Raw genomic sequence first — 12,538 nt, 5'->3', positions numbered from 1 at the left:
ATTCGAATATCCGGTTGTAACCGTTCGTACGAATATTAAACGAATAGTACCATTTGAATAGTCGTTCAACTGCGACTATTCGAATTCTTTCCCTGCTGCAAATATGTGAATAAATGAAAATTGTCTGAAATCGAAGGAGCTTTTGTGCCTTCCTTTTTTTTTGAATGTACGCTTACTATTCGAATAGTTACGGTTAACCGCATATTTGAAAATGAGCAGACAATCGAATAGTCGACAACTTCCGACTAACAGGGTAGTGCAAACCGAATATTATTATTCGAATAATGCCTTATCCATTTAATCCGGTTAGTCAAACACCAAGAGTTCTAATATGTACATACATATCCTTTATAATTGTATTTTCATTTTATTTTTAATTTTTATTTTATTTTAAATTTATATTTGGATTTACAAATTTAAACATTATTTTTAACTAAGATTTTTGGGATTACAACATAAAAAAATAATTAACTGTTTATTCAAAATATTTTTTATGAATTATTTGCAGTCCTGATTTTGAGTATGTTAATATCATAGCAAAAAAAATATGTTTGTCATTTTTCAACGCTCTTAAATAAAAATAAATATTCTACTACTGAAGTTATAATTCTCAGGATCATTCAATAGTTTTTAACATACAAAAAAAACTGTGAAGAAAGCATAATTTAATTGACACGCCTACTTCTTTTAAATTTGATTGTTCCCAAAAAAAAAATAATAATAACTAAACAATCTGAAAAAAGAAAAAAGTTTATGACAACATAAATAAGTAAAATGTAGGACCCAATAATCCGAAATACGTGTGGTAAATACAAACATTAAATAATTAATTACGTAATCAGACATGTTATTTTTTGGGCGGGGTAGAAATAATACGTACACGTAGAAAAGAAAAATTAAACTCAACTAATGCTGAGAGCGGTTGATATCTACACTGATAAAAAAAAAGGTGAATGCAAACCGTTAAAGCGAGTAGAAGTAGATGAGAAAGGAGTAATGTAAAAAATTTAATAATATATAAGCGAAGTGTTAAACAAATAACACGCTTTACAGAGACAACTGAAATATTGCGCAAATCAGACATTTAAGAAGAAGCAACGTAAGAAGCGAAGAGACAAGCATGTACATACTACATATGTAGGAATATATGTATGTATGTGTGCCTGGGTGTTATGAGCAATGTGTATGAGCAAGGGACAACGCCCGCTCGACCCATTGATATAAATGAATGGAATGTATCATATCGTAATAATATTAATAAATACTAAATTTATACAATAGAAACATCGTTAGGTCAAATCAATAAAAGTATAAAAAATTTTGAGAATTGACACGCTATAAAATAATTGAAAAATGTAAATGAAATTACTGAACAGCTCACGCGGTTTTTTCACTCGCTGTGCACTTGAGTATTTTCCCCGTTTGCTTTGCAATCTCTGTACATACATGTAAGCTTACCTGCTTGCGTGCATACCGTGGCCGGCCGGTTTTCTTTTTCGTAGATTTTACAATGTTTGACAGGTTATGTACATACATACATACTACATATGTAATAACACTTAGCGATAAGATAAGTAAGCGAACCATGTGCAAACTTTATATGGTTAAGAACGCAAACGAAACTGCTCATAACCGAAAAGGAATTATTTATTTCAATTTTAAGCAATTTTTATAAATTTTAAGAAATAGCTCGCAGATCAGCAATTAATTTGTATATACACACATGTGATTATCATCTCATCTAGGCGATAGTTATGTATGTATGTAAACATATGGTATTTTTCGCAATTGATTTGCACTACAAATACAAAATATTTATTCGGTTCCTGCACTTCACACAAACAAAACATTTATAAGCTAGTTGCTGAAATTGCTGTCTCAACACTGCCTACTTGTCTCACGTCCTGCTGTGGTTTTCGTAGTAGGCGCCGCTGAGACGCCAAATGTGCTTAAACAACGTCAGTGAAGTGCAGTGGCCGCCGCAACAGTCTGCCGGCAAATTTATCTATGCTGGTATTGGTGTCGGTGTCGCGTGCCTTGCTTTGTGGATTTGACCCACATTTCTAACTTCTCTTATGATTTTGCTGTTCAATACTTTTTTACGCACTTGTGCATATAAACATTTTCATGCGTGTGTGTACGAATATATGATATAAGTCCATATGTATTTTATAGGCAGACTTATGTAGTCAGCAAGTTGTAGTGTCCAAATCATCCAACAAGTTTCATTCATCTTTTACAATAAGAAAAATGTTAACTTTCGAATGGTCACGCAAAGCAAATAGCCGGCAGTGGAAGCACAGAATTATCAATAAAAAGTTACAAGGAATTGGATTCGTACATAGGTATGTACATTGTCCAAAGAAAGTATTCGACATATGTCTTTTTTTATTTTTATTTTTTAAAATATTCTTTAAATAAACAAAACAAAAAACAGTGTTTTTTAAATCAATAATTTATTTAGTTTGTAACTTGATGAGTTTTATGATATTCAAAACCACATAGCGAACCAAAAACGCACAAAATCTAAATTAACCCGAAAATTAAAGCAAAAAAATATTCGACAACTACGCAAAAGAACGAATTCCAATTATTATTGGTAAAAAGTAACGACTGGTTTGAATATTTTATTTAACATTGTTTTGCAGCATTTCATTTAGAAGCGATATTTAACGTAAATATATGAAGTAGTAAACATGTGTCGCAAAAAGAAAGAAGTGTCTGAAGAAATAAGAAAATCTGATCGTCAAGCATTTTAAAAGTGGATTAACCGAAAGCAAAATAACCGAATTAGTTGATAAGCGACCTACAACTATTCACTATATTATAAAAAAATTTAAATATAAGAAGTCGACTGAAAATCATCCAAGATGTGGTCGCCCTAAGGTCTTTTTAAAACAGACGAACGTTGGTTGGTTCGCCAAAAATGTTAAAAAAAACCTAAATAGAGAAGTGACACCCCAAACCATTCGAATTTATTTGAAAATCAATGACTACAGGGAAAGACTTGCGCGAAAGCCACGTAAGTATATCCAAAAATACATAAATAGATTGGAATGATTATGCTTTGCAAAAACGTACATAAACAAGCCCACTGAATGTGATCTTTGCAGTTGAGAGCAAATTTAATCTTATTGGATACGATGACAGATCTGTACAGGAAACCCAAAGAAGAACTGGAAGAGCGAAATTCAGTGGCCACTGTGAAAAACGGAGCTGCAGGCGTTATAATTTGGGGGTGTGTGTCGGCAGCAGGAGTTGGGAAAAAATTAACCAATTCGCAAAATTATGATCGGAGCGACTTTCCAGTTTTACCAAGATAACAACAAGAAGCATTCTGCATTAAATACAAAGCTGTGGCTTTTATACAATTGCTCTGGAGTAATTAAAACTCCTGCTCAAAGTCCAGATCTATATCCCATAGAGCATCTATGGGATCATTTAGAAAGAAGACTGAGATAGCGCCATTTTACGAGAAAATCCCAAATGGAACAGATACTAATGGAAGAGTGGTACAATATGGACACATTCATAACAAGAAAGTTGGACGAATCAATACCAAGACGTTTAAAAGAAGTAGTACGAAGAAAAGGAAGTGCTATGCAAAATTAAAAAATTAATTTTTGTTTTTTAACTTGGATTTTACATGAATTGTCGAATATTTTTTTTTGTTTTTATCTTTGGAGTAATTCAGTTTTTGTGGTTTTTTGGTTAGTTTTGTTGTTTTTATTATCAGTTTTATTATCACATGCCAAAATTAAACTGAAATGAATATTGTATATATTATGTTAATTATAAAGACTTTGGATTTTCCTACACATATATATACAATTAGCGCAATATTTATCAAAAGTTACTGAAATTAATATGTGCTGTCGGATCAGATATGCGAAGTAAGCGAACCAACTTACTTTAGATTAATAAAAAAAAATATAGCTGATAGTTTGTTCCTTTACTTTTATTGCATAAAATCTCAAGTAGGTGCTTTCAATTAATATTTCCTTCCAATGTGCATGTCCGCCCACGCTTATCTATCTGCCCACCATTCTACCATTTTCTCGTTTACGACACAAGACGATGCCAATATTAAACAGACATCGATATGTATTTATCAAAATAACGTATACAATATATTGTACAATATCGAATTTATATACAGGGTGCATTAAATAATGAAAAAATGCAATATACATTTTTTTTTTGTTTATATATTCATTTTTTTTAATAATTAATTAGAATTTTAAATATTAGAATTTTTTAGAATACACATATATCGAACTAAACACACCTCTTATAAAAATAAAATATTAGGGATTAAAAATATAAATATAAGAGTATATACCAAAATACATTTATATTTACGTAAGATGCACTTAAATAAAAATGTTGTTTTTGGAGCATTTTAAATGGAGTTTTGTTAAAATTTAAAACATGCATTTGACGTCAAAAACTGTATTATAAATTCCAAAATTACGGCCAAACCCAAAATTACGAATCAATGGAAGTAAATAAGAAGAATCGATGATGACATTCGTACGTGTATTTTTGTTGCGGCAAACACACAACACATTTACACTACCAATGGACAAACGGAACGGTAGCAAACATGTTAAATAACAACAACATTAACCACGAAATGAGAGGAGATTGTCGGTAAATAGTGGCCAATAGCGCATATGCAAGCACGAAAGAAAAAGAGTAAAACGCTGAAAGCAAAGATAACAAAAATATAGGTAGCGCAGCCGCAATTTTTCGATGCGGTATGGCATTACTTAAAAATTGTGGCTGAGTGTAGGACAGCGTATACCAATTTTAAAAAAAAACATGACGTCATTTTAAACTTTCAAATTTTGATAATAAAAAATTGAATACTGTACGACTAGTTTAAATAATAATAACGTGCTTATAACAAATAATGTTGTAATGAAATTAATGGGGATACTTAGGATTTTCATTTTAACACATACTAAGTCGAACACTCAATTGTAACGTTTTTAGGATGTTAATCAATTTTGCCATAAACACGAGCACAATTTTATTCGTTACCAATTTTTTTCATTTTTCTTTACACACAATTTTCACTTACCGTTTATTGCGTGATTTTATCCGCGATTGCCTTCTCTTTTAAACCTTTTTCTTCTGTCACAAGTGCGTGCGCTGGCTGCCTTTGTAGTCCTCTTTTTAACCCTTCTTATAAAGTAATTTTCTTTTTGTTCTGCTCTCAAACTCAACCCGATCTTTGCCAGAAAAAAAAGAAAATGTTTTTTCTTATACTTTTTCTATTGAAATTTTTTAGACTTGAAATTTTCACACATACACTAAAAACACATCCAAATTTTCACTTTTTCTGTCGCATTAGCTACCGCTTTTTTTTGTTGTAAATATGTATTAGATATTTGCGCGGAACGATAGTAGGTTTTTCTATAGACTGATTTATTATTAAATGATACCGTCACAACAATTTCGAACAAATTTGCACTAAATATAACAAGAAATATATAATTCAAAATTTCGGACTTTGCCACTAGCGGCCTATTTTTCTCTCTATTTAAATAAGAATTTTTCTTTCAACAATTATATCTAATTGAAGAATTTAGCGCCAGCACCGAAGCAAATATAATACCGCTATGTCGCAACACGCACTCGAAAACGAATAAAGCAACTAGAATGAAACAACGAAACGACTGCGTCTGATAATCCGAACGTCGACTACAACCAGAGAACGTAGAAGAACATTTACGTTCTCTGCTACAACGATACTCAAATTGGCGTTGCGAGCGAATTCAATCAACTACAGACTAATCAACGCTACTCCGTCAAACGAAAAGGGGAATAGAGGGAATTTTTTAAATTGGAAAATGAAACAAAAGTGAATTCGTGAATAACATGGAATTGCAGAAAAGGAAAGCAAAGATATTAAATGTGGAAATCAAATAAGAAAGAGAATGTTGCCATACTAGAGAAGAGGGAAAACGTTTTAAGATAACGATAAATATTTCGATAAGTTAACTTTAATACGAATATTAATAGCATTATTTTACTTGATATAATAAACGGCAACTCTATTGGACGCCATCAGCAATAGTACGCGAAGCTAAAACCACTTTTCCGTGATGTTGTTATTACCATAAATTTCCCTTTTGCTGTTTCAAATAGGGTAATTTATAAGTAGCAACAGAAAAAAGTAAGCCAAAGCATACGCCCTATTGAAGCAGTTGTCTGTAATTAAGGATTATTTTGTATAGCCTGTGGCTGTTTAGATGAATTGTATTATTAGCACAATTGTATTAAAAGCTAAATAATTCACATGGAAAGAAATATAATCTAACATTTTAAATCAAAAAGGTTTTTATAAAAATATATGTATATCACGATTTGCGCGATTATGTCATTGTCGACCTTTTAGCCGCTACTGATATTAAAAATAAAACCTGCTAGCGAAAAATGAGTGGGCGTTTGCCGGTTTAAAGCACGGTTCCCAACAAAAATAACAAAATACTATGATAAATAATAAAATATAGATATGCAATGTCAATTGTCGACTCTCATCGATTTTCAAAGCCTGTGTCTGGCCAATCTTATTTTCACAGAATTTTCACTTTCAATCGCCGCGCAATTTTTATCACAGTTTTACTCATTACTCCACACAATACAATTTTTGCACTAATTAACTAAACACCGTCTAAAGTCAATACACCGCATTCATTTTTCTTTAATATTTACTAATTTTTGCCCAAATTATTTTCAAACCGATTAATTAAAGCCTTACAACAACTTTTCGACGTTCGTTTTCTTTGAGCTACTCCAGCGCAAACACTCGAGTCGACGTTCGTTCGATTCCGCTTTTGCTTCTATTCTGTTCTAATTCGCCTAAAATTACCTATGGCTCGATTTTCCAATTGCATTCACGTCGGTTTTCCGGTGCCAATAGCTCGCATGCAAGAATGAATACGCACTATTATTAATTTGGCATTTGTTCATTCAAATCACAAATTTATTGAGAATGATGTCATATTTGATGTTGGCTGGAGAAATAATGGGATATTTCAAATTTCAGAGTTGCTGTTACAGTATGTTGCCAGATTTTTCCCCGTAAATGCAAAACTTTAAGTTTGAAAGACGAACAGAATTCTCCCGTTATATGATATATGGTATATAAGAAATATTTTACCGATTATCACAATCCATTTCTAACGACTTCTATACAGTATGAAGTTCTTCCAAAAAAATTAAAAAACTTAATTGCAAAAACATTTCATGAACAAAAATTTAATTGCATTTAATTTCAAAGATTTACTTCTTATTAAAGTGGTTCAAAAAAGAATTAGAAAGCTTATATAATAAATATCAAATTTATTAAACTTTACTTATATATAATAAACCTATTTTTAAGAGCATCATCCCACTGTTCTAAATAATTATTATATGTTCAGAATTAAAATCTATTAACAGCTTTGCCACCCTATTTTTGTACCATTGTGAACGGCAAGGCCGTTCTGGCGATATAAAGAAGCAGTAATTAAAAGGGGACGAAACGCCGCGCTTGGTGTGATAGTTTTTATTTTAGTTTTTAAGTTTAAAAATTATTAATGCCGGTGTCAAATTTATATAGTAAGACACAGTATTGAATACGGTAAGATCGTTTATAATAAATAATTAAATTTAGCAAATAGTACACTACAACATTAGCACTTAAATTGGCTTGGCAGGCATTCTCAAGAAAGTGATTTATTACGAAAAACAATAGCAAACGTTTTCACTACAGGCGCCTTCAAGCACGAGTAGAATAGCGCCAAAGTATACTGTTGCAACTACCTCCTCGTCCTTTACACACCTACACAAACCGAAATGGGACGTAGTCCATCTCCATCGCATCGGCGACGTGAAAAAGAGCGTTCTGAACGTAAAAAGCGTCGTGAACGGCGCTCCAGAGAACGTGAAAGGCAACGGGAACGCGAAACGGGAGCTGGCGGTAGCCGTGCTTTGCGTAGACGTTCTCAAGACAGAGGAGGAGGTGGTGGAGGGGATCGTGACCGGACCCGCAGCCGCAGTCATGAACGAGACAGAGCAAGTCGACGCCGTTCTAGGTGAATAATGAAGTGTAGTGTATTAACCCAAGACAGAAACGTCACAGAACTAAGTATAACATTTTTCTATTTGCCTTATTTATAGTAAATAAGTGTATTTATATTTTCGCAATATTGATGTTTTTCGTGAAATAGTAAATATATTTCAAATGTCGACCCAAATGCAACCCTAAGGTTAACATTTCCCTCGCTTTTTTCGTACCGCATTTTTATGTCAATTCTGACATTTCAACATAATTCTTTGACATTACCACGTGAAGTGAAATACTTAACGAAATTTTCCGACGATATCAAAGGATTTCATCACAAAATTTAATTATATAGTTTATAAACTCATTTACCATTGGCAAACTTCATTATTACTGAGTCAATACTAAATCCGTAAAGTAGCAGTTCAAGTGAAAAAGAGTGAAATTGAATAGAAAATAAGCAAAATGGCATTACGCGTACAATTTGAGAACAACGATGACATCGGTGTTTTTAGCAAACTAACAAACGCATATTGCCTAGTAGCTGTTGGCGGCTCTGAGGCTTTTTACAGTGTGTACGAAGGTGAATTGGCCGAGACCATACCTGTTGTGCATGCCAGCATTGGTGGCTGCCGTATTATTGGTCGCCTCACAGTAGGTAACCGTAATGGTTTACTTGTACCACATTCTACTACAGATGTTGAACTACAACATCTGCGTAACACATTACCCGATTCAGTGAAAATACAGCGCGTGGAAGAACGTCTTTCAGCATTGGGAAATGTGATCGCCTGCAATGACTACGTTGCTCTGGTGCATCCCGATCTTGACAAAGAAACCGAAGAAATTATCGGTGATGTATTGAAAGTGGAAGTGTTCAGGCAAACCATAGCCGAAACTCCGCTTGTGGGTTCATATGCAGTGCTAAGTAATCTGGGTGGCATGGTACATCCAAAAACCAGTATACAAGATCAAGATGAATTATCATCACTGTTGCAAGTGCCATTAGTTGCAGGCACAGTAAATCGTGGCAGTGATGTACTGGCAGCCGGTATGGTTGTAAACGACTGGTTGTCATTTGTGGGCATGAGTTCAACTGCCACAGAAATGTTCGTGATCGAACGTGCGTTCAAATTGAATCAATCAGGTCCTGCCGTATTAGGACGAGCGAAAGAACGTGCTGCACTTATTGAAGGGATGTCTTAAATGCTGTGTGCTGGAGATCTTCCGAAATAATATTGATTATAACACTTTTTGTAATAAAAATATATACGAAATAAATTTATCGTTAGTACATAATATTAATTTCAAGTTTTGTTTTTAAAATGCTGAAACGGTGGTCAGTCTATATTAGAATTTCAAGATCCAAACGTAGTAATCAAAATACAAGCGCTTTACTTATTAGATAATTTATATTTAGCTCGTTATAGATTTATAAAATTGACTAAAACACCGCCTTATTATATTTAGATCACGTTCTCGTGGACATCCATCTACTTCGGCGTCTACGTCGTCTGGGCGACGCGGCGCTGCCGCTGAGCGACCCAAAATCACAGAAGCCGATTTGGAGGGTAAATCACCCGAAGAAGTAGAAATGTTGAAAACAATGGGTTTCTGCACTTTCGATACCACCAAAAATAAGAAGGTTGAAGGCAACGATGTTGGTGAAGTGCATGTTATCTTAAAGCGCAAGTATCGTCAATATATGAATCGCAAAGGTGGCTTCAATCGGCCGCTGGACTTTGTGGCATAGCGCGTTGGCAAAGCGCGAACTAACGCGTCTACCCACACAAGTCTATACACAATGGCGATATATCGATGCACAATCTTGTACTAATGTTTTTATTATTACTATTTTTTTTTAGTAGTGCGTCTGCTGTAGTGCTCAGCAATCAAAGCTACAGCAGCATGCACAAGACAATCCTGCAATTTTATGCAATAGACCGGTTTACAAAATTCAATTTTCAAAATTTCCACCACACATACCTCATTAATATTTAAAATATTAAACTTTTTTGTATTGTCCTGTTTAAGTTTCCTCATAGTTAGTAAGTAATCTATTATAAATGCGACACGATTGTGAAGAGTTGAACAGCTGCCCAGGAGCTGAATCATTGAAAACTAGAGCGAATATTGCCAGTATTTATGCCTTACAATTTATATATATAATCATTCAAAGTTGGCCCACACTTAAAAATTTATTGTGAGTCGATATACTTATTTTGCTTTCACAATTATTTAAGCGAAATTTCTGAAGCAGCCTAATTCACTCTTCTCATTTCAATCTCGTAAACAGAGAACTACGAGATTTCAGTAATTTTCTTCCTTTTTTTTTTTTGAATATTTAAAGTAATTAAAATCACACAAACATGAAAATGTCAAATGTTTTAAGGATGAAATGAATTAAGGCAAAAGTGCTACACTGTTGCCAGTTGCTTCGATTGTTTCTAAATGTGATTTATAGCAACACAACTGATGGAGTTAAAATTTATTAATTTAATGAAATAACAAAAAAAAATTAACTTTTTTATATAAAATTAACTGAAATTCGCTTCGCGTAGAACATCGCCTGAACTCTTGCACTTGATTCATTTTAGTACCATAAAGTAAGAGAAACCTGTAAATCTCACTCAGTTTCACTTAAATTTTACTAAATACTTATGTTTTCACCGTCACGAAATTTTTTATGCACAACAATTACTTGAAGTATTTGAAAATCATAACAATACAATACAACAACAAATTCCTATAAACCCCTATACAAATACATATATCCCAGCACGCATCTCAATGCATAACTCCCCCTAGTATCCTCCATACACTGCAATAGTACAATTTTTTATCAAAATATTTTTTTTTACAAATATAGAAACTATATATACACAAATAACATAAATAACCTGAACCTTACGTATCCTACCCAACATAACTAGCCTTACCCCTAACCCCATACAATTTTTTACCCATTCACCCCTCAAATAAACCCAACTACAATAGACCAAATATGCAATAGCCAGGGATTTATATAATCATTAAAAATATAATTGTTACAATGGTAGTTATTACATACATACATACATACATGATACATGAAAATAACTAAAATATGTATTTAAACATTTTTATACAGATTAATAATGTGTGAAGCTTTTTTTTTACTGAAGACTACAGTTTTCAACATTGTATTCACATGCAAGTGCCGTTAACATCTAAAAAAAAATAATAAACAAAACCAATAGTAAATAATTTTTGTAATAAACAACAGTTAGTGATATAAAGAACTAATGTACGCGTTAAAAGCGAATTGAGCGAGAATAGAAAAGAACGAAATACACGAGATATGGGTATAATTTTGTTTAACCTTAATATTGTAAAAATATGCATATCTATAACTTTTTCTAACAATTGTAATTAAAAAAAATTAGTTATTTGGCTTTAATGCTTTAAATGCGATATTTGAATAAAATAAAATTTCTTTTAGTGCATATTTTGAAGAACTAACGATATTTCAATACGAAATTAAAAAACTAATAATTCGAGATTTTGCGATATACTTAAAATTATATACAAACAATTTGTAAAAATCAGCCATGACTCGTGAGCTCAATTTTTCGCACAACTATTAAGAATTAAAAAAATCACATTTACTTTTGAATATATATTAACATTTATATACATATGTAATTGTTACAATAGCACTTACAATTTTTTACATAAAATATACATACATTATATATGTATATCTATATACAGACAAGTATGTATGTAAAACCACAAATCGCAATAGTTGAGATTTGGCATAAACCTAATAACGTTTTGGCTCATCCACCCCCATACACATACTTACAACTTAGCTATACTTAAACGAAATTGCAGGGATTTTTTCACATTTTATTTTTATTCTTTTAATATTAATGTTTTACTTTAATAAAAAAGAAAATAATACTTTCTGTTACATTTATTTCATTTTGGTTGCAACTTTCACATTTTCTTTTCGTACAAAAAACAGACTTTTGAACAATTTTTGCCTTTGGTTTGTTATTTATTTAAATAGCACAACAAAAATGTGTAATTAAATGTAAGATGAATATATGTGTTTTAGTTATCATTAGTTAGTTTAATTTTAAACAAAAACAATTGTAAATGAGAATTAAATTACCAAAAAGAAAGAAATAAGAATCTGAAAAAAATAAAAGAAAAGTAAATTCAAAATTTAAAATAAATTGTTGTTTTATTACAATTTTTGAAATAAAAAGCATCATAGATTTTATTCTACACGTGAAAATGTGAGGTTATGTTATAACCCTGAATAATCCATATTAATGTTTGCATCAATTATTCAACGAAGCAGCGAGTAATGCTAAAAGTTACCATAGAACTTTTGCATTACAAACGATTTTAACAACAACTTCGATTGTCGCAGCAGTGGAAGATCCTTTCATGTGGCTTCCCGACATACAAGTACATACATATAAATAAAAT

At 32.2% G+C, this 12,538-nt stretch overlaps 3 protein-coding genes across 19 annotated transcripts in view; 2 read left to right on the top strand and 1 right to left on the bottom strand.

The window, feature by feature from the left end:
• hts (adducin 1-like protein hts) overlaps positions 1-6,984 on the bottom strand; it is a 79,583-nt gene extending 72,599 nt beyond the window's left edge. For 6 of the 15 annotated variants that reach the window (XR_011396243.1, XR_011396244.1, XM_070109171.1 and 3 more), the window contains exons 1-2: positions 6,770-6,922; positions 5,087-5,237 (exon numbers count right to left, since the gene is read on the bottom strand). The gene's annotated coding sequence lies outside the window, so the exon portion shown is untranslated. Of the gene's footprint in view, positions 1-5,086; positions 5,618-6,769 lie in introns of those variants that run through there. The other 9 variants (XM_014238208.3, XM_036375695.2, XM_036375673.2 and 6 more) reach the window with 8 other exon arrangements.
• Positions 6,985-7,493: 509 nt separating this feature from the next.
• On the top strand, positions 7,494-12,001 carry ytr (U4/U6.U5 small nuclear ribonucleoprotein 27 kDa protein yantar). Of its 3 annotated transcripts, none has more exons than XM_014238228.3 (3): positions 7,494-7,633; positions 7,710-8,087; positions 9,527-12,001. In XM_014238228.3, the coding sequence occupies exons 2-3, from the start codon at positions 7,849-7,851 to the stop codon at positions 9,807-9,809; spliced, it is 522 nt and encodes a 173-aa protein (XP_014093703.1). In that variant the 5' UTR covers positions 7,494-7,633; positions 7,710-7,848; the 3' UTR covers positions 9,810-12,001. The 3 variants fall into 3 exon arrangements, with proteins under 3 accessions (XP_014093703.1, XP_036231560.1, XP_069963850.1); XM_036375667.2 differs by having other exon boundaries at positions 7,502-7,633; positions 7,690-8,087; XM_070107749.1 differs by having other exon boundaries at positions 7,513-7,611; positions 7,667-8,087.
• On the top strand, positions 8,301-9,361 carry eIF6 (eukaryotic translation initiation factor 6). The gene has a single exon (XM_070107748.1). The coding sequence runs from the start codon at positions 8,522-8,524 to the stop codon at positions 9,260-9,262; it is 741 nt and encodes a 246-aa protein (XP_069963849.1). The 5' UTR covers positions 8,301-8,521; the 3' UTR covers positions 9,263-9,361.
• Positions 12,002-12,538: the final 537 nt, after the last annotated feature.

This window comes from Bactrocera oleae, chromosome 4 (assembly GCF_042242935.1).
Source record: "Bactrocera oleae isolate idBacOlea1 chromosome 4, idBacOlea1, whole genome shotgun sequence".
Taxonomy (NCBI): domain Eukaryota; kingdom Metazoa; phylum Arthropoda; class Insecta; order Diptera; family Tephritidae; genus Bactrocera; species Bactrocera oleae.
Note: the sequence above shows the minus strand (reverse complement) of the source record. Positions and strands in the feature narration are given on the sequence as shown.